We start from the raw sequence: 22743 nt of genomic DNA, 5'->3' as shown, positions 1-22743 counted from the left end.
GGTGGGGGAGTGGGAGAGGATGCAGTGAGAAAGAGGAGGTGGCTGATGTACAAGGGCAGGATGACTAGGAGGAGGAATCTGGACTTCTGGTAGATCTCTAGCCTCCCTCTCCCATTGAAACTGCGCCCATGAGGGTTGGCTTATGTTCCAGAGGTGGATGAACAGTGGCCTCAATGTTGGAGATTTTAGATGGTGGTGGTTCTGCTTCCTTGTCTTCCTTAGAAAAAAATCATCATTTAGTGTTTAACCTGCCTGGAGGGTGATTTCTTAGATTGTTGCCCTACTGCTATTGCTGTGATGTCTTCTGGGAATCTTTTTGTTAAGTCTGTGATTTCAGAACTTTGAGATGACTGTGATTGTTGTACTGAGGGCTCCTGAGAGGTTGACTAGAGATGATGGTTGTTGCAAGTGATGAGGAGTGAAATGAGGCATCTGCCATTTTCCTTGTTAATAGAGGGGTTAATGTCTTCTAGTACTGGAGGCAGCTTGGAGGCTGAGTGGATATCTAGATCTGATAGGGGAAGGTTGACCCTCCCCCCCCCCCCAGTATAGTTTTGCTATCTATTTTATCCTTGAGTTTCACTAGCTTCTCCTTTAGAAATTTGGAAGCTATACTGTTTGGTGCATACATGTTGAGTACTGATATTTCTTCATTGTTTATACTGCATTTTATTAGGATGTAGTTACCTTCCCTATCTCTTTAACCATATCTATTTTTACTTTGGCTCTGTCAGAGATCATGATGGCAACCCCTGCCTTCTTTTTCTCATTTGAAGCCCAATAGCTTTTGCTCCATCCTTTCATTTTTACTCTATGTATATCTACCTGTCTCATGTGTGTTTCTTGTAGACAACATATGGTAGGATTTTGGTTTCTAATCCACTCTGCTATTTGCTTCGGTTTTATAGGTGAGTCCATCCCATTCACATTTAGAGTTATAATTATTAACTGTGTTTTCCCAGACATTTTGATTCTCTCTCCTTGTCCTGTCCTTTCTTCTTTCACTATTACCTTCTATACCAGTGTTTTGTTTTTAATCAGTTCCCCTAATCCCCTCCCTTATTGTACTTCCCTTTCTCCCCTCTCCCTTCTTATTCCCCTCTTATTCTTCTTTAGGATCTTTTTAAGCTACCCCCCCCTCTCCCTTCCTAGAGTTAGTTCCCTCTCCACCAGTCCTTTTGTTACCCTTCTACTCCTCTATAGGGCTGGAATCAATTTTCTGCCCCAATGGATCTGATTGTTCTTCCCTCTTTAAGTTAATTTCAATGCACTTAAGTATTAAATATTTCCTCTCACCAACCTCTTTACCCTTACAGAGTATTGTTATTCTTCCCTGTTGGCCCCACGCCCTTCTTTATGGAATATAAATTTACTCCTTTTTGTTTGTTTTCCTATTTTTCTTAATATTACCTTCTTTTTCCCCCTTCTAGTTTTGTATATATTTATACACACACACACACACACACACACACACACACACACACACACACACACACACACATATATTGCTTGACATTTCATCCTATACAGTTTGTCACTGTTCTCTCTATATAAACTTCTTCTAGTTACCCTGTTGGTAATAACAATTTTTTATATTTGCCAATATCTTCTTTTCTTCTTGGGATACAAATTGATTGAACTTACTGGATCCCTTAAAGAAAAGATCCCCCCCCCACACCCATTCTCTTAATTACCTTATGGTGATTCTCTCGAGTTCTGTGTTTGGGCAGCAAATTCTCTGTTTGAGTCTGGTTTTTTCTTTATGAATGTTTGGAAGTCCTCAATTTTATTGAATGACCATACTTTCCCCTGCAATAATATAGTCAGTTTTGCTGGATAGTTGATTCTTGGTTGTAGACCCAGTTCTCTTGCTTTCTGGAATATTGTGTTCCATGCCTTCCAGTCCTTCAATGCAGATGAAGCCAGATCCTGTGTTATCCTAACTGTGGTTTCCTGATATCTGAATGACTTCCTTGTCTTGTAGTTTTTTAATTTGGCTATAATATTCTTTTTCTGTTGTTTACTCATATTTTTCCTTTTCTGTTCTGCTAGTTTGAGCAGATGTATCTAATGATCTTTGATGAAAAAAATCTTCCCGCAGCTGGCAATGGAGGTTTGTACTTACTTTCTCTGCTCTCTGAAGACTTCTGGTCTGTCCAATTGATGGGATTAATCCTGTATTTATTGGATTAGTCTTACTGCCCTGAGGCTAAAACCTTGAGAGGAGGGAAAAACAAACAAACAAACCAAAAAAGCAAACAAAAAAAAGTGGGGGGACAAGGAGTGTTTTCACTGAGCTGAGCTGTCCAACAGTGGGGTCCCCCTGCACTGTCCTTCTGTTTGATCTGGTTTTCTTTCCTCTTAAAGCCCTTTGTTCTCAATCTCCATGTGAGGAAGCCAAGTGGCCTGCAGTCTGATGTTTGGCTCTCTCTAAGCCACCATCTTTTGGGCATTTTTGCTGTTTCTCTGGCTTTCTCCTCCAGTCACCTCTCCAGTGCCTGTGTTCAACTCCCTGAGTCAGGTGCCAGCAAGGCCCTGAGATTTCCCAGCCGCTGGAGACTCGGCACAGCACATGGGGAAGGTGTCCTGGGATTCCCCTTCTATACCCTCAGACCCACAGTTCCAGAATTCAAGCCCTTTTCTTGGCGTACCTCTTTAGTGGTGCTGCAGTAGGGCTCCCCCTGCTCTGCCCTGTTATTAGATTTGGTCCTCTTTCTTCTTGAAGCGCATTGTTTTCTATCTCGGTGTGTAAGGGTGCAGAAGTTTTAAGATTTGCTCCGTCTAAGCCACCATCTTCCCCTGTATTACATCTAATCTTGGCTGAGTGGATAGAGAGCCAGGTCTAGAGATAGGAGGTCCTGGGTTCAAATTTGACCCCAGACACTTCTGGCTGTGTGATCCTGGACAAGCCACTTCACCCAAATTGCCTAACCCTTAACACTCTTTTGCCTTAGGACCAGTGGTATCTATTCTAAGACAAAAGGTAAGAGGTTTTTTTTTTTAATGTCTTCTAGTACATCAACAAATATATCTTGAACAAACTGTTTCCACCATCCCATCTGTTGGTTTTGAAGTTCATTCCTGTATTTTGAATGTGCATCAGTAGTATGCCAAGTACATGATTACACTTCTCTGACTAAGGTTCCCATTATAGGGATAACACAGTACACAAGCTGTCATTTACAAATGTCCATGCCATTTGAACCAATTCTTATAATTTATTCATTTTTTACCAATTACATGTAATAACACATTTCCATATAAGTTTTCTGAAGTTATGTGATCCAAATTATTTCCTTTCCTCCCTTTCCTCCCCCTCTCCTGGAGCTGGCAAATAATCCAATCTGGGTTATACATGTATTATCATGCAAAACTTATTTCTATATTATTCATTTTTGTAATTGAATAATCTTATAAAATCACCCCCCCCCAAACAAAAACCCAAATAGACAAGTGAAAAATCATATGCTTTCATCTGCATTCTGACTCCAACAGTTCTTTCTCTGGAGGTGGGTAGCATTAACAAGTCCTGCAGAATTGTCTTGGATTATTTTTGCTAAAAGTAACCAAACCTATCAAAGTTGATTACTCTAAAATATTGCAATTACTGTGTACAGTGTTTTCTTGGTTCTGCTTATTTCAGAATAAGGTCTTTCCAGCTCTTTCTGAAATCATCCTGTTCAATCATTCCTTATAGTACAAGAGTATTCTATTGTCATCATATACCACAACTTGTTCAGTCATTCCCCAATTGATGGACATCCCTTCAATATCCAATTCTTTGCCACCACAAAAAGAGCAGTTATTTAATTAGTTAATATTTAACTAGTATTAGTTAAATATTTTGTACTAGTAGATTCTTTCCCCTTTTTAAAAACATCTCTGGGATACAGGCCTAGTAGTGATATTGCCTTCCAGAATGGTTGGATCAGTTCACAACACCACCAGCAATGCATTAGTATCCCAATTTTGCCACATCCCCTCCAAAATTTGCCACTTTCCTTTAAAATCATATTGGCCAATCTGTTAGGTACAAGGTGGTACCTCAGAGTTATTTTAATTTGTATTTCTCTAATTAAGAGTGATTCAGAACATTTTTCCTTTATAAATATTAAAAATGATAAAGGCTGGTATAATAATATAAATTAGTATTTTAATTAAAGCCATGTTGATAGATAAAGTTATCAGACCACGCGCTTGTAAGCATTCAAAACTGCCGCCTCCATTACTGTCTCCAGTCTGCTCGCCAAGAGAGCCTACTGGCAAAGAGACCACTCCCTCCTAACCCAGGAGATTTTAGCTCTTCCCTGCGTCAAGACGTTGGCCTTCCCAAGCCCAAAAACCCAGAAACGGAAACCAGTTGGACCATGTTGGATCACGGGAAATGTAGTTTTGATACATTTCCCATGTCCATAGAAATATATACACTTTTAGATGGCATTTTCCAAATTTCACTTTTACACCTTATAATTATTGATAACTGATTTCTTCATCTGAACCTGCTTATTCATATCTTTTCATCATTTATCATTTGGGGAATGACTTGTATTTTTATAAATTTGACTTTGTTCTTTATATATTTGAGAAATGAGACCTTTATCAGAGAAATTCGTTATAAAAATTTTCCCAGTTTATTATTTCCCTTCTAATCTTAGCTGCATTGGTTTTGTTTGTACAAAACCTTTTTAAATTTAATAGTCAAAATTATTCATTTTCCATCTTGTAATGATCTCTTTCTCTTGTTTGGTCATAGATTCTTCCCTTCTCCATAGATCTGACAGGTAAACTATTCTATATTCACCTTAATTTACTTATCCTTTATATATAAATTATATACCCATTTTGACTGAACTAATTTTTGAATTGTGTTTTTATCACCTTTGAGTTGTTCAGCATATATGGGGAAGAATTGACAGGGATGTCCTATTTGCAAATCAAACTTTATAGTCTGTAATAAGATCCTTTTTGGAACCCAAACTTCTTCCTTTGGGCCATCTCCAAACTAATGGTTTGTTTAACTGTTTAATAACACTGCTTATTAAGCTACAAGTCATTTTGATAATCTTTGCATTTTTAGGAGTTCCTTCTGCTTTCTCTGCCAAAAGTGACAACATAGTCCTGTCATATAATTCAAAAATTATCTAAAGGAATAAAACATACAGAAGCAACAAAAATAAATTCTCCTAGTAGCCAGGATATCACACAGTGTAGTTCAAATACATTCCTCCATCAGACTGACTTCTGAGAAAAGATAGATCCTCTGTGTTAAAAGTTGTGCTGTAACTTCCGGGTTAAGATGGCTGCAGAGTAGAAGCAGAGCACTTAACTCTCCTAACCAACACATACATGATACCTCAAAAGGACACAAAAACGAAATCCAGATGAATGAAGGGATCCCACAATAGGGCACAGCATTGAAGGTATATGGGATTTGGGCATTTCCATGCTATAAGGGGGTGAAATAGCTCTCACTAAAACAGGAGCTGATCAACCCTCCTCCACCCTACAGTGCCAGTCAGCTCACAAGAGTTAGAGCAAGTGTGAGGCATTCATTAAGTTCTTGGCACCTAACTGGGACCACCAGGGGCTTGCTCCTAAGAGTAGCAAGACCCCAAAAGGCTAAAGAATGCGGACTTTGAGCACAGACCTTGAGCGCAGACCTTGGGCACAGACCTAGAGTGGAGGGGTGGAAGCAGAGTGCTGAGACTCATAAAGGAGCCTAGGGCAGAGGAGCAAGCAAGGGGACCAACAGGAGGCTTGACCCTGAGAACAATTAGACTTGAGACCCCAGGAGCCTAAAGAGCACAGACCTTGGGCAAGGATAAAGCTGAGAGGGGCGGCACTGCACTATGGCTAAAAAGTAGCCTCAGAAAAAACTGCTCCACAGCTCTATACACAGAGAGCCTGACCACCTCACCCAGACTTCTGACTGAGAAGGAAAAACCAGCATAATAATGGCAAGCAATGTCCAAGAACTAACCAAGAGAAAGAACAAGAGAAAAGCATTAACACTTGATAACTTTTACACAGAAAAAATCCAGACAATAGAGCAGACAGCAGAGGAGGACAAACAAGTAAACACATCCAAACCTTCCCCCAAAAATGAAAATTGGTCACAAGCTCTTTAAGACTTCAAATCTGAGATCATGAGAAAGCTGGAAGAGATTTGGCAAGAAAAGTGGGAAATAGCTCAAAAGGAAATTAACAGTGTAAAAGACAGAAACTCCCAATTGGAGAAAGATGCCCCAAAATCAAACAAAATGATAAGCAAATTGGAGACCCAAACTAAACAGCAGGAAACCATGAAAAACAGGACAGACCAAATCAAAAAGGGAAATCAAAAGATTATAGCAGAAAATCAGTCTCTAAAGACCAGAATTGGGCAAGTAGAAGCCAATGAGCTTGCAAGACAGCAAGATCTAATAAAGCAAAGTCAAAAGAATGACAAAATAGAAGGAAACATGAAATATTTCACTGAGAGAATGACAGATCAAGAAAACAGGTCTTGAAGAGACAATTTGAAAATCGTTGGTCTTCCTGAAAAATCAGAAATTAATAGAAATTTGGACACCATACTACAAGAAATTATCCAAGAAAAGTGCCCTGATGGTCTTCAATAAGAGGGCAAAATAGACATTGAAAGGATCCATACATCACCCTCTACACTAAACCCTCAAAAGTCAACCCCTAGGAATATAATTGCCAAAATCAAGAGTTTCCAGGTTAAGGAAAAAATATTACAAGAAGCCAAACACATTCCTCCATCATAAATTAACCTGGCACCCTCTTGGCAGTGCTGGGCTGGATACAGACCTTCTAATTGTGATAGTGTATGAGCTGTCTTTTTTTATCCCAGTACCAATATGGTTTATGTGGTCTAGGTTTGGTAAAGTTACTAAAGGCCTGGAAATTTCTTTATTCACCTTCATTTCTTGAAGTAAACTTGTTCTTATTCAAAAGGTTTCCTAAAAAAGTCAGAATCCTGCCACCTCATGAAGCCCTCCTTAACAACGTCTCTCATCTCTGAGACTGAAAATTTTTGGAGTAGAGTGCTAGGGAGCACTTCTAAAAGAAGTGTTCTCTTTTAGAGAAACTTTTTTTTTAATTGGGAGGAGATTTATGTAGGAGAGTAGGGGAAGTTAGGGATAGTGATGGGGAAAAGAAAGGAAAGAAAGAAAAAAGTCAATTAAAACATACAAAATATTCAGAAGAGAGCAAAAGGAATTTTAAAAGGGTTCCAAACAAATGATGCATTGTTGGTCTTCTTGAGATAAAACAAATATATCATTAAAACAAACTGTATATAATAGAGATCCAAAGTTTTACATATACTCCTCTTCTGGTTCTCTATATATGGAGATACAAATGTTTGCTGATATTTTAAAATTCATAATAAAAAGAAAGGCAAGAAATAGAAGAGAACTTAGAACAGAACTAGAAGAGAACATAGAGTGCCAATCTGGGGGACCCCTTAGAAAAGAGAAAATGAAGTGGTTGTGGAGCTAAAGGACCATTGGCTAAGAGAACCATCACTCCAGGTGAATAGCTCTAGTTGAATTGTACACAATTTAAGAATTATTGGCTGTAAGCTTGCTTGTGATTATTTGCTAGATCTGTGGGTTTGGGCTATTTTGTACTGAAGGGGCTTCTTCTCTGCTCTTCTGATTGACTAGATTAGGCTGATGGAGTATTAATGAGCCCTCAGGTCAGATCTTCCTCAGCTAGCAGCAGAAGCTTAAGGTGAAGGTGAAGGTGTGGAGGCTGAAGGGAGCTGGGCTTCTTGCCCTGTTATCAAGGTATTCTGTGGTGGTTGCAGAGTCTGGACTCTGCAGGATTCTTATGGAGGCTCTCAGAGCACTTGGTGGGGGAAGGGTGTTGGAGATTGAGCTTCCCAGCCCTCTGAAGGCTTCTAATCTCCTCCAGCTGCCTCCCTATGGTCAGAGCCCTGAGCCTGTTATAGCTGTGTAGATTCTAATTACACAGCATGTTGCATTGCTTCAACTCAAACACCCTTCCCTAGACTCTAGATTCTGTGTAGAATTGGTCAAAGTTAAGGCTGAGGGAATTCATCCCCTCCTGATTGATTCTTAATCCTAACTGAAGCCATCCAGCAGCTCCACGAATATTCCTAGTGGGTTGGACACTCAGAAAGGGGCACCAAGGACTGAGTGAAAATGGGTTACAGGTTAAGGATTAATGGAAAGAGAACATAAGGCGAGAATAAACACACACAGACACAGAAAGTTTTGGCATAAGGTAGACAGACAGTGAGTAAGCTCTGATGGTCAAGAGCGTCCTGGCTAACTCATTTCTTGTCACCTTTATTGGGGTTACAACAGTATGGGAGGAAGGGGAGAGCTCAGTGGCTGGATACATTAACATTATGAGGTAATAAAATGTAAACTGCCAAAACCTAAAATAGGTAGAGCTAAGATCCCGATCCAGAGCCTAAGGCATCTACTGAAGTTTGATTATTATTATTATTATTATTATTCCTGTTGACTCCTTAGGAGCATAAGGCCGCAACCATCTCACGCCAGCGGACTCTGTTCTGGGCAACTTCCCCCAGCTGGGCCCATGTCATTCCGACTGTTTTTGTTTCATTTTCGGCAGATCTTCGCCAGGTCTGTTTTGGTCTTCTGACTTTCCTCCTCCCTGAAGGGTTCCAGCTCAATGCTTGTCTGGCTACGTTGTCTTCTGGTTTTCGTAGCGTATGTCCTATCCATCTCCACTTACGTTTCTTTATGTCCTGACTGATGGGATACTGGATTGTTCTTTCCCAGAGTCTGGTGTTGGAGATCTTTTCAGGCCATCTGATGTTCAAGATGTGACGTAGACATCTATTAACAAAGACCTGGAGTTTGTTGGTGTTAGAGCTCATCACTCTTCAGCTTTCTGATCCATAGAGGAGGACGGCCTTTACGTTGGTGTTGAAGATTCGGAGCTTAGTGACGAGGGACAGTGCTTTGGAGATCCAGACAGACCGCAGGGTGTTAAATGCCTGTCTGGCTTTGTTGATTCGGTTTCTGATGTCCTCATCTGCCCCACCATCCTTGCTGACGATGCTACCCAAATAGGTGAAGTGGTCCGTCTCCTTGATGTTTTCTCCCTGTAGTTGGATTGGCAGGTCCTGTCTGCTGTTGACTGTGATCACCTGGTCTTCCTCTTGTTGATCTTCAGACCTGTCTTCTCCGCTTCTTCAGAGAGTTGTGCAAGTTTGGCTCGCGCATCCTGCTGCTTGTGAGAAAGGAGACAGATGTCATCCGCAAAGTCAAGGTCCTCGAGCTGCTTGGTATGAGTCCATTGGGTGCCCGCATTGCTGTCCTTGGTAGCTCTTCTCATGGTCCAATCTATGACCATCAAGAAGATAAGGGGCGAAAGCATGCAGCCTTGCTTCACTCCGGTCTTCACTGTGAAGGGAGCCGTCAGTTTCCCATTGTGGATGACCTGGCAGGTAAAGTCTTTGTATAACCACTGAATGATGTTGATGAGCTTCGGGGGAATCCCGTAATGCTGCATCAATCTCCAGATGATGCTCCTGTCCACGCTGTCAAATGCCTTCTCGAAATCCACGAAAGCCATGTAGAGGGGGGACTGCCATTCAATGGACTGCTCGATGATGATTCTTAGGGTGACGATGTGGTCGGTGCACTATCTGTGCTGACGAAACCCTGCTTGTTCTATTCTCAGCTTCTTGTCCAAGGCCTCCTTCAGTCTCTCTAAGATGACTCTGGTCAGGATTTTGCTGGGAGCGGATAGAAGCATGATTCCTCGCCAGTTGCTGCATTGGGATAGGTCACCTTTCTTGGGTAGCTTCACCAGGTAGCCTAGCTTCCAGTCTGTTGGGACTTGTTCCTGTTCCCAGATCTTCTGTAGGAGGGGCTGTAGCATCTCCGCTGACATTTCTGGGTCTGCCTTGAGTGCCTCAGGGGGGATGCCGTCTGGACCTGCAGCCTTGTCATTTTTCATGGTCTTGATGGCTTTGATGATCTCAACTTTGGCAGGTGGGCCCGTGTTCACCTGGAGCAGTTCGGTGGCTGGCGGTATGTCCGGAACAGTTGGTGGAGGCGGTTGGTTCAGGATTTCTTCGAAATGCTCTGCCCAGTGGGCTCTCTGCCCTGCATCGCTTGTTATTGTCTTCCCAGTCTTGTCCTTCACTGGCTTGCTAGGGTTGTAATTCTTTCCCGATAGAGTTCTTGTTATTTTGTATAGCCTCTTCATGTTCCCCTGCCCAGCTGCTGTTTCTGCTTCTTCGGTCATATCGTGAATGAACCGTCTCTTGTCATATCTTGTGCTCTTCTTGACTTGACGGTTATCATATATATATATATATAATCATAGTTTGATACCTATGTTAATTGATCATTGAAGGTAAGTAAGGAGATAGAGATAATTGACCTGTCTTCTGGGGTGTAGCCTTAGGGAAGGGATTTGTCAAGGTTGATGTTCAATTTGACTCAAGACTACAGAGATCAATCATTAGCAGTATAAGAGTTAAGTTTTTGAGCACTTCTTAAAATAATATCACAATTAATGTATACCTGGATTGCTACACTAACAGGATGTTTCAAGGATATCCATCAGTGCCAATGGGATTGGTATGGCCACACACAGGCAGGTAACACCTTCTCATATAGCCTTTGCTCTAAATTGGCCTTGATCCAGCTATGGGAGAAAGGTTCTATATGGAACAAGTCTAGCGTCCAGGGCTGGGAAAGGGATTTACTCCTTTCAAGGAATAATATTACAATGCCTCCTGAAATCTGGCCAACTCCTCCCTAGAGCTCTGCCAACTCCCCACCACTCTCTAGCTCTCTTCTCTTTTCCTCACTCCCTCTCCCTCCTTCAGCAGTTCTTAGAAAACTGCAAGAGTAAAATCTTGGACACAGGTCATTGATTTTAGCCTTAATCCTTCAGAAAACCAAAAGTCCTCTGAAGAATCTTTTGAAATTATAGGACCATTGGACCTTAGATTTCTTTTTTATCAAAACTAATTTTTCAGACCAGTAAACTGAGGCCCAGTGTCGACGTGGAATCTAGAGACTCCAAACTTATGGCTTAGTGAGATCTGATGAACCCCAGGTTTTGGAAATAGCTAGTGGGTTGGAGACCCCCAAAGCTTGGGCTTGTTCCAGGTTCCTATGAGAATCCACCCTGAAGGGAATCTCAGGCTAGCAGTTGAAGACTGAATAATGGACCCTAGGGTAAATGCTAAGTACCCTTTTGTCTTAGGTAGTCTTCCCCATTGTATCAAAGACCCCGTCCCAAGAAGACACACCTGGGCAGGGACTATCCTTTAGCATCCATTGTGGAAGCAGCCCCTTCCCTTACACCCTAGCCTCTGGCTATGATTCCTTTCCCAAGCTTGATTGTAAATCCCATCCTTGCCAGTATAATGCCAATCATCTTTCCCAGCCCCTGGAGCTTCCCAAATGGTATATAAGTTCCCCAATTTTCTTTGTTCCTTGGAGTCATCATCTAGCACTGTGTCCCTCCCAGGGGGTCAGGGATCAGAGCCAAGCAGTGTTCAATCCTGGACACTGCACAAGGTGCAGCTCTGCATAAGAGGCCAAGTAGGCCTGTTCCCCCTTTCCCTTGATTTAAGAGTGGTTTTATGACTATTTAATAGTTCTGTGTTTTTTCTAAGTTAACAAAAGAAAGGGGAACTCTGAGGTCGGGAAACTGTTATGTTCTTTGGTTGTTCAGTCATTTGCCAGTTGTATCTGACTCTTCATGATCCCATTTGGGGTTTTCTTGGTAAAGATACTGGAGTGATTTGCCATTTTCTTCTCCAGCTCATTTCGCAGTTGAGAAAACTGAGGCAAGCAAGTTAAGTGACTTGCCCAAGGTTATAGAGCTAATCAGTATCTGAGGCCTCATTTGAACTCAGGAAGATGAGTCTTCCTGACTCTAGGCCTGGAGTCAAATTCTATTTACTTGCAAAAACAGGGCTCTTGATGCCAAACCCAATGCTCTTGCCATGATCACACCATTTTCTCTCTGTGTGTCTTAGGAGGGGAACAATAAGCCTTAGGCTTTTCCTAGGATGGATAAATTCTGAGGGCTTAAAAAGGAAAAAGAAAGGAAAGGAAAGAACACACTAGTGTAGAAAGAGGAAGAATGGGATGGAACTTGGTATTTCTCATAATTGGGGTGGATGAGAAAAAGAGCCTACAAACATGGAGAAATGATGGAGAAGGCATGATCTCCCTCATTTCTTGAAGGTTCTGGGACCTGGAGTCATGGGAGAGAGTTCCCAGAAGCAACTCAGTGGAAAAGAAGGAACTAAGCCTTTCAGATTGACTATATTCCTTCCTCTCACATTTTTTTTTCTAGCCAAACTGGCCAACCTGAGGCTCTTCATAAATGATATCTTCCTTTTCCATTCCTTTGGATTGTTCCCCCACACCTGGCATACGTTCCCTCCTTATCTCTGCAAAACTCGTATTAGCTTAGTAATGTGACTTTAGCCCATGTGCCATCTTCTACCAAAGGCCTTGATTTCTCCAGTTAGTAGGGATCTGCCCCCAAATGAGTCCATATTTATTTGTATGTATTTTGAATTTCTTTTTTGTTTTTTTCCTCTGCATATGTGTTATTTTCTCTCTCAATAGAATGTAAGCTCAAGGGTAGATCCCATTGTTTGTCTTCAGAATCCATATGAATAACATAGTTCCTGACCATAATAGAAGCTTAATACATGTTTATTATGTCATGTTGTAAAGATACATTTTAAAGCTGGACTCTACACTCATTTGTGAAGCCTTTTCAAAGACTCCAGTTAATACCAAAGGCTCCTTCCTCTGAATTTGTTTAGCAATTGGACTTTTTAGAGGTTTAACATTCATTTTTATTGAGTTCCCAATTCTCTTTCCCTCGAGTCCCTCCCACACCCATTGAGAAGGCAAACAATATGACAATTATTTCATACATGAGGTCATGCAAAAACTTGTTGCCAAAAAAGCAAGAAAAATAAAGCAGAAAAAAAAATGATGCTTCAATTTAGCAATTGTACTCTTAACCACACAGTTTAGTTATTTACTAAGTGAGAGGCTTGGAAGGCTGGGGATGGCTGGGAAGTTTCCAGCTTGAGTTAGGAAAAGAGAAATGTCAGGAAAATGGGAGAGAGGAAGATGGCAATTGTGCCTTGAGCTTCTTGGCATCTCACCTGCACCTTGATGATCTTCCATCCAATCACCATCATCATCAGGTCCTTTGTGTGTGTGTGTGTGTGTGTGTGTGTGTGTGTGTGTGTGTGTGTGTGTGTGAGAGAGAGAGAGAGAGAGAGAGAGACAGACAGACAGACAGACAGACAGACAGACAGACAGAGACAGAGACAGAGAGAGGACCCGGATACAGCGTCTGCTAATATGGTGGAGGTAGATTGGGGAAGTGGGTAAGGGGCAGGGGGTGCCTGGATTAACAGGGGTTTCCTGATCTCATTCTGCCCTCTGGTGGACTTGCGTGAACTCTCATCACTCTTTCCTGGATCATAAATTCCCAATATTTTTAGAGGTAAGAGTGTGGCTCCAGATCTCATTGACATAGGGAGCTGCAGGAATACCCAGGTTGAAACTTCCTCTGCCACTTTTTGGCTAAGAAAATTGCTTGGAGAGCCAAGAAGTGAATTCCTTTGGGTCATGCAATCAGTAGATCTCAGAAATAGAACCTGAAGCTAGGTCTTTCTGGCTTTGAGGAATGATCTCTAACCATTCTAATCACACTCTCTTCTCTGTATCTTTACTTATTAATGTCCTTTTCCTTCAAGGCTCATTTCCTCCATGAAGCTTTTCTTGATCCCTCTCAAACTGGAAGGAAGGAAATAAGCATCTGTTAAGCACTAATCATTGTGCTAATAGCTTTTAACAAAAATATTATCTTATTTGATCCTTACAACAATGCTGTGAAGTAGGTGCTATTATTCCCATTTTTCAGTTGAGGAAACTAAGATAAATGGAGGTTAACTGGCTTGCCCAGAGTCACATAGCCAGTTCGTGTCTGAGTCTGACTTTGAACTTGGGTCTTCCTAACTCAGGGAAGAGAGAGCTCAGGGCTCTATTCCTTGTGCCACGAGCTATTTCTCTGCCTTCTCATATTTTTTGGTCTGTAGCTTGTTGTTCATATATTACATCATATTTAGGTATATACATTATATCCTCCTGCTAAACTGTAAGTTCTTTTGATTATAAACAGGAATTGTGCATCATTTTTCATCTTTTTATCGCCAGTACCTTGTCCATAGTTGACTCTTGTTTAAAAAATAAAATTCTCAACTAAAACTTAGAGCATTCACAAGCACATAAAGGATTCTGCATGAAGTTATTGATCTTCATTTCATACTGATTACTTTCAAAACTATCCTGTTTTGACACTTTCTGAACTTCCTTTTTTTTCTCTCCTGTGCATTAAAAAATTTTTTTAATGACTCTCTTATTTTTAAAATCATTATTGCTACCCTTTCCAGTGAAAAACTGAAGGAAATAAAAGAGGAAAAAATACTTTTTGCAAGAAATAAGTTTAGTCAAGGAAAATGAATCTACAAGTGGCCATGTCCAAAAATGTACAGACACCTTGTGCCCATCACCTCTCAGGAGGTGGGTAACATGCTTCATCCTTGGTCCTCTGGACACATGCATGGTTGATCACCGCTGAAATCAGAATTCTGAAATCATTCAAAGTTGTTTTTCTTTTATACTGTTCTTTGTATAAATTATTCTCTTGGTTATGCTTAGTTCACCCTGTCTGGTTCTTATTGCCCAAGGATTCTATGAAGTTGTCCCTTTTGTAATTTCTTGTGATACAATAATTTTGTTACATAAATATACCAGTTTGTTCAACCTTTCTTAAATTGTCTAAGAGACACACTAACGTTATACTGTTTCTTTTCTTTTCTTGCCTCCCATTTCCTCCTTCAAGATCAAGTTTTGTCTCCTTTTGATCATCCTCCCTCTTAGCCTCAAACCTCCCTATTCCTTGCTTATTTCCCTATTAAGTTTGGTGTATTTCTACACTAAAATGAGATGTTTATGTTCAAACTACTTCTGTCTCTTTCAAATAAAAGTGAAGTTGGTTCATCGAATGTCCACGCTGCCATTTCTTTCTCCATGTTTGTATACTATTCTTAACAGCAAATCCCAACCATTTATCCCCTCTCTAATGTCTCTCACCATCCCTTTTTCTTCCTCTCCAGGATCTCAAATTAAATTTAACCCCACCTATGATCTCTGCTTTTCTCCCTGACTAAACTGCCTAAATATTTTTTAGAGCTATTAAAATTCCAAATTACTTTAGTCCTTCTCTATTAAAAAATTGGCATTCTACATCATCAGTTTCTTCCAATTGCTCAAATAAATTTGCCTTTCTAGGTTTTTTTGGGTTCTTGTTTTGTATTGTAAAGATCCTACTCAGTTCTGATCTTTTCATTAGGAATTATTGAAAGTATTCTATTAAAAATTTATTGTCCCCTGTAGAAAAAAACTCATTTTTGCAGGGTTATTTTTTAGTTGTGAGTTTATTTCTTCTATCTTTTGGATCTATGTATTCTAATATCCCCTCTTGTTTTTAGTAGAGGCTATTGATCTTGTGTGATCGTTTCGTTTTGTTAGTATTTGAAGGGTTTCTTTCTGGAACCTTTGTTATTTTGGATTTTTTTTTTCTGAAGCAGGAGGAAACTGGATTTTGATAATGACGTGCACGAGACTTTTCCTTTTGAAGTTTCTTTCAGATTGTGATTTTTTTTTATTCCATCTAAATTTTTTTTTTTAACCCTTGTACTTCGGTGTATTGTCTCATAGGTGGAAGAGTGGTAAGGGTGGGCAATGGGGGTCAAGTGACTTGCCCAGGGTCACACAGCTGGGAAGTGGCTGAGGCCGGGTTTGAACCTAGGACCTCCTGTCTCTAGGCCTGACTCTCACTCCACTGAGCTACCCAGCTGCCCCCTCCATCTAAATTTTGACTTCTAGTGTTAATGGATCTGGGTAGTTTGCATTTATGATTTTTAAAAAAGTAGTCTTTTAACTTTTTTTTAATGATTATTAGTTTTCTAGTTCACAAAACATATTTTCTACTTTTTCAATCTTTTGGTTTTGCTTTAATATTTCTTCTTGCCTCATAGAATTTTTCTATGTTCTAGTTTTCAGGGATTCTACTTCTTGGATAATCTGGCTTTCCAGTTTCCAAGTTACTTATTCTCCTTTCAATTCTTTCCTCTAGAGCTTTTTCTACTTTATTTTTTAAACCTTGCTTTCTTTCTTTTAGGTATTCATATCTGTGAAAATTCCCTTTGAGTTGCCAACAAGCATTTATTAAGTATCTATTATATGTCAGGCACTATGCCAAGTGCTGGAATTATTTGCCCTTTATTTTAGGGGACCTTCAGAGTCCAATGGAGAGTATAGGTCGGGAGTCAGGAGATCTGGGATTCTAGGTGGGCTCAATTTCTGTGAAGCAATTGATTCTATTCTTTTCCCAAGACCCACAGAAACCTAGGCCTTTGTCTAGTCATTTTTCAGGCACGTCTGACTGTAAGATGGCAAACTCAACCATATATATGCACTGGGCAAAGGCTACTTCTCCCTCAGCCCGACAAAGGCATACAGAGATGGCAGAGAAGGGCACACACTGGGATAGAAAGGACATAGAACTGGGTAAAAGAAAAAGCTTCCTTACAAGAAATATAGTGACAAAAAAATATAGACCTCTCGATGCTAAAAATCCAGTTTGGCTATTTGTTATCAACAGATTATAAATTATCTCTGGGGTTTGAATGAGTGGGATTGTGTGCAATAATCAAGGACCTCTATGCCCATCATGCTGGGATCCTCACCTGAGAGTGTCTGGCTGTAGCACTTTCAGAACTTGTCCATACAGATCTGTGGAGCACCGTCTTGTCTGTACATTGAGGAAAACTGGTACTCCCTGGTGGAGGACTTTTCCATCTGTGTTCATCTCTGTGTTGCTTAAAGAAACTCAAGATCACATCCTCAGGGCACCATAGCAAAAATAGCCCAATACATGTCCATTGGGCATTTTTTTTTTCTTTTCCTCTTAGAACATAGCTCTAAGGAACTTCCTACTTTTTTTATACCAGTTCAAAATCAAAGAATGAAAGGTCTTCCAAATGGCTCCAGGTTGATGGTGTTACGATTAAAAATGATAAAGACTGATATAATAAGAGAAATTAGTAGTTTAATTAAAGCCATGGTCATATTGGTAAAATATATTTGACTGCGCCTGACAAACTTTTAAATTTACCACCGGAGCCCATCTTGTCCTCGTACGCCAGCCACTCAGGAAAACCAAGAGGCCTTCTCTAGGCCCTCCTCCAAATTTAAACTGTCCTATGTGTGGGAGACCTCTGACGTCCCCCCACCCAAAACCAGAAAACCCATTGGATTCATGGGAAATGTAGTCTCATAGTCCCCAGGTGTCCATAGGGAGTCTGCTAGACACTTCCAAATAGCACTTCCCTGAATTTAAAACAATGATATGCCCTAAGGCAAAACCTTTTCCTTCCTTGGACTTCATCTTACCTATTATATGGAGGTAATACCATATGAAGGAAAGTGAGATCTCAAAAACATGTCAAACCACTTGGATGGACCTAATAATCCTATAGAAGACTGACCCTAAAAGTGTTGCCAAAAACAAACAAAAAATGAGAGATGCCCTTTGAGTGAGTTTCTTCACAGCAGCACTGTAGGCAATCATAAAGAACGGGAAGCCTCTTAAGGGGGAGTGGGAAGCTTCTTGGTGGCATATTGTTGGAAAGGCAGCTGGGGGACACAGTGAATACAGTCCAAGGCCTAGAGTCAGGAAGATCCCAGGTTAGCCTCAGATACTTCCTAGCTGTGTGACCCTGGGTGAGTCACTTAACCCTGTTTGCCTTTGTTTCTTCGGAGAAGGAAATGGCAAACCATTTCCGGTATCTCTGCCAAGAAAGCCCCAAATGGAGACACAGACTCGGACATGACTGAAAAACAACTAACCAACAACATATTGATGTAATGGAATAATGGCACTCACTGATAAGCGTGAACAAAACCTTTAAGGATATTAATACAAAGTGAAAAAAATAATAGACAAAGAATGGGGTACACGCCAAGTACAATCGTGTTAAGGGAAAAATACGAATGAGAAGTAATGGACGATGGAGCCAACTGGACTGAGAGCCGGACTCAAGAGCTGGCTGAATCCATCTCAGGGTAAATGGTTCCTAAGCAAGTTTCATTGGTTGCCCAGATGCTCACTACCGTCCAAGCTTTCAGATTCAATTGTGGGAAATGTGATAGTTGCCTTGAGGTAATAATCTTTAAATCTCAGGCATGATTTGGGGGCTTTTTTTTTTTTTTTAACCCTTGTACTTCGGTGTATTGTCTCATAGGTGGAAGAGTGGTAAGGGTGGGCAATGGGGGTCAAGTGACTTGCCCAGGGTCACACAGCTGGGAAGTGGCTGAGGCCGGGTTTGAACCTAGGACCTCCTGTCTCTAGGCCTGATTCTCACTCCACTGAGCTACCCAGCTGCCCCCGATTTGAGGGCTTTTTAATCTATGACAAGGGCTCAGACTGTTGCTTGCTTTCATGATTCTCCTTTTTCATTCATTTCTCTCCCCTTCATTTGGGTTATGGTAGAAGAAATGTTCAGGCCATGGGAATGCTGGGTCAGACATTTGAGTTCCCACTCCCAGCCTCAGATGAAACTCAGTTACAATGGAGGTTGGCCACAGAGGGCAGTGCCAGAGCCAGCCTTTGTTTCAGAAGCTCTGCCAAAGGCAAAGGGACACTGAGATCCTAAATGGTTTTTTCCTTCTGATTCCTTGATGCTGTGGACGTTTCAGACAGCAGGAATTTCTGTGAGCTGTGAGTGGAGACAGTAAGTAGAACTGTTTCCACTTAGAAAAGTGAAAGCTGAGAAAATAAACAGAGCCCCAGAAATGTTCCAGGGTTGCTTTGTACTCAGTACTGAGGTGAGGAGTTCCTTCCTGGGACTCCAGGGATGGACGATTGCTCATTTTGGCATCCAAGGCCTTCTCCAGTCAGGCCCCAAGCTGCTTTGCCCCTTATTCCTCCCCCACTAACCAGATTAGATTGATTGATTCCCTCTTCTCCACACACTATGCATATTCTAGGCCCTGTGCCTTTGCCCTTGACTTTCCTCCTAGCTGGAATGCTTTCTTCTGTGCCACTTGAATCTTTCTCTTAGGTTGAGAGCTGGAAGGTGCTTAGAAAAAACTGAGGCTGAGGGAGGCTCTAACTCTATGGTCTTACAGCAATAGGTACTGTCTAAAGTTTGAGAAATGAAAAATAAAATAGTTTCCCAATTTTCTGTAGCAAAGAATTCAGAGGATGATTGGCTTGAGAATTTACCTAATAAAAAGAAAACCCCAGGGATCCAGAGATCCTATCTCGTGCTACAATAAAGCATAACTTTTCTGGACCTGTGTTGGATAGAGACCAAGAACTGCTCGGCCATTCCATCCTGAAAAGCACAGAAGAACCCAGAGAAATCTCTTTGAGAAGGCCTGGTCAGATGTGGGGGATGTCCAAACAGAGTGACTACCTGAAAGGAATTCTATCTGCCAAAGTGTGTGTATCTTCATCTGGTTTATCTCGACTTGTATATTCAATGGGTTTATTTCCACACTTGTTTGGGTCCGAGGAAAGGTGGCATGTTGTATGGCTTGGGACCCAGGGACTTAGGCAGCCATGTCACTGGCTGGCATCTCTTGCACAGAGCCTGGCCCATGGTGGGCCAGTAAATGTTTGCTGGTTCTCTGTAAGCAAGCATTGCCTGTTTCTTAAATCCAAACACTTGAAGCAGAGCCCTAGCTATAGGACAGCAAGTGTTAAGTGCGAGCTCTGAGTTCTCATCCTTTTCTTCTACAGCTATGGGTGATACCTGGAGACCCCAAGCAGTGACCCACAATCACTGAATTTGTCTTCTAAAATGGTGTGAAAGACACAGACAAGAAGCTGGTCTCGGGAATTTATGTTCAAAAACAATTCCCAGCCCTGCTCCGTCCAAACTGAGAAGGTTCTACACCAAGAATCACTGTTTGGCCAGGTCTGAGCTCCACATTCTGGACTTTCTGCGGACACGAGGGTCTGAGTGCACTTGAGCCGCTTAACCTTCAATTAAGTCTCTCCACTAACTCAAAGTTAAAAATTAACCAGTTTTCTTCCACTCCCAGGATAAGGTTTTATTAAACTACAAAAATATACCAAAAGTCATTTGCGTTTTAACTATTAAGGAATTGACTGGATTACAGCAATGCCCCAACGTGCATGTTAAGAGTCTGTATTTGCACAATGAATGAAGATGTGGGGCTCTATTCCATGGAACCTTGAAACAAAATTCACTGGGAGTTCAGAACAGTCTTGATTTATGTACAAATATAAAAGAAATTCTTTTCTACTCATAAAAAAACTTATTTTTTGAACTTTTTCCTCTTCAGGGCCTTCCATTCGCCTTCCTGGGTAGCCAGGCTCCCAAAAAGTTGCTTTACTTTTCGTTTTCGTTCAGAATCCCTGCAAAATAGTTAAGATCGATGTACATATAAGACCAAGAAACAGAACATGTAAGATAGAAAACATCAAGGAATTTGACCGTATTTAGGTAATTCTACCTTGATAACAGTTTAAATCCAAGCTTGTTATCAGTACTCCAGTATTTTAGAATCCTAGTGCTGGTAGGGACACCTCCTAAGCCTTACAGACCCACTCTTAGCTGAGGCATGAACACAATGTCCTCTTACAGTCACCACCATTTCAATGAGAAATGGTCCATTAGACAAGAGCTGCCAAATTAATTATGCTAAAGCTCAGGCATATCACTCTCCAATCCAAAAACCCTCAGCAACTCCCTTTGGTCCTCTAAGATAAGATATAAACTCTTTTGTGTGAATACAAAGTCCTTAACAATGGGGGAACAACCAGACTGTATTTCCAGATTTATTTCCTATTACTTTTCTTATGAATTCAACCTAAAGTAAAAAGGAGATAGTAGGTGTTCCCCAACTTAATAACTGACAGGAGCAGTTTCCCAAGCTTTCTATTTCCAACTCTTAGGATCTTTAGTTCTCTTTGAGGCTTGGCTCAGCTCAGTCATCAGTCTTTTCCAGTCCTTAGCTAAGGATGCACTTTCTTTCTCTCCTCAAATAATTGTTTAGTCCAATGCTGAGTCTCCCTGGCAGAATCTAAGTTCTTCAGGGCACAGACAATTTTATGCTTCTCTGCGTATCTTTTGTGCCCAGCAAAGCTTCTTTTACAAAGTAGACCTTAAAAATGAATGTTTGTTTAGCTGAATTGCTATTTCTGCTCCCTTGAAGCCAAAGGAAAAAAATCTAATTGTTCTTCTGTGTGACGACCCTTCAACCATTTGAAGACAGCGAGTTTGTCTCTCTTTGGGTTAAATGTCACCCCCCACCCCACCCCATTCCATAAACCATGTCTCAGAGTGACATGGTTTCCAAGTCTTCTTACTCTCCAGTTTGAAAATGTCTGGGATGAATGAAGGAGGCAGGAAAAAAAGCCATGGACTCAAATAACTTTCACATTCATCTCTCGAGGCCGTCTACCCCTGTGTTCAGATTTCATGAGTGAACCGTGCCTGCCTGCCACTAAATCCCAAGATGGCAAGTAAACAATGGAGTCTTGGAGCTCCACTGTCCAATCTTTCCATCTGGCTCAGGAATCGTGTGAGAATGCCAAGCAGTGCACAGAACAAGCAAAAGCAAAGCCAAAACAAAGTCTATTACCTTTCCATGATTTCTGAAAGTTGCATCCGGGCCAGGAACTGATTATCTTTACGAATCTCACGGACGGCTCCTTTAAATTCCCGTTTATGCTTATGAATTAGTCTTTTCCTCTCTTGTTCCTCCTTACTGCTCCCTTGTTTTCTTCCAAACTCAAGGCTAGAATTGGAAAACTTGGCATTAGGGGGGTGAAGGATGGGTTTGCAGAGGCCCTTTGTGAAGGCCCCAGTACAGATTTCTAGGGGTTTGGCTCAAAATCTTTGTCCTGGGCCAGAAACAGCAGCTTACTCTTCCCCAAGGCCAAGCTCAGAGCATATATGGCCCCTTCACCTTCCTAGCTCAGGAGCTGAGCATCATATCTGTGCCCGGCCAAGTGGGAGGATCTCCTTTATTGCCCTTTATTATTTGGTGTCACAAGCTTCCAGATAGCAGAAGTGAGGTTTTATGATGAATGGCTTCTGCTCCCACCCCAAAACAGTGCCAGGCCCAGGGTTGGGGCTCACTCATCCAATCCATCTGTGTTCACCGAATCATCAGCTACATCAGAGAAATGAATGCATGGAGTCCTCTTTGGAGGTCACACGCACACGCACATGCATGCACACAGGTACACAATGTTTCTACACTTACACTTTCACTAGTTTGGGTGTGAACAGCTTCAGCGGCACTGGCTTACTCTTTTCACAGACTAGAGGCTGGTAGGTTTCTTCTTGGTTTTCCATTTCTTGTAATATGCTTTGGGACAGCTCCTAGAAAAACATGGAAGCTTATTTCACAAGGCCACTGAATTTCTATTGACTTCTTATTCTCCTTTCAGCGACTCGGGCTCCCTCCCACTAAGGCAGGACCTCACTGCTTCAGCCCCAGGGAGTCTTGCTAGTGGAGGTATTCCTGCAGCCCTCAGACAAGGGCCAAAGCCTCAGGAAGCCCACGCTCTCTTGGGGCTTCCCGAGAAACTGAAGCAGGACGTTAGTGAGAGATGGCAGGGCCC

The 22743-nt window shown here is 41.4% G+C and overlaps 1 protein-coding gene and 1 pseudogene across 1 annotated transcript in view; both read right to left on the bottom strand.

Annotated features, from left to right (window-relative positions):
- Positions 1-286: 286 nt before the first annotated feature.
- LOC123252473 lies at positions 287-16947 on the bottom strand (annotated as a pseudogene).
- A 3333-nt stretch (positions 16948-20280) lies between these two features.
- The window catches only part of NOP14 (NOP14 nucleolar protein), a 53905-nt gene continuing 51442 nt past the window's right edge, over positions 20281-22743 (bottom strand). The window contains exons 16-18 of the mRNA XM_044680755.1: positions 22383-22501; positions 21756-21911; positions 20281-20526 (exon numbers count right to left, since the gene is read on the bottom strand). Coding sequence (XP_044536690.1) covers positions 20427-20526; positions 21756-21911; positions 22383-22501 — 375 coding nt within the window. The 3' untranslated portion in view covers positions 20281-20426. The remainder of the gene's footprint in view (positions 20527-21755; positions 21912-22382; positions 22502-22743) is intronic.

This window comes from Gracilinanus agilis, chromosome 6, assembly GCF_016433145.1.
Source record: "Gracilinanus agilis isolate LMUSP501 chromosome 6, AgileGrace, whole genome shotgun sequence".
Lineage (NCBI taxonomy): Eukaryota > Metazoa > Chordata > Mammalia > Didelphimorphia > Didelphidae > Gracilinanus > Gracilinanus agilis.
This window is presented reverse-complemented; position numbering and strand designations above follow the sequence as displayed.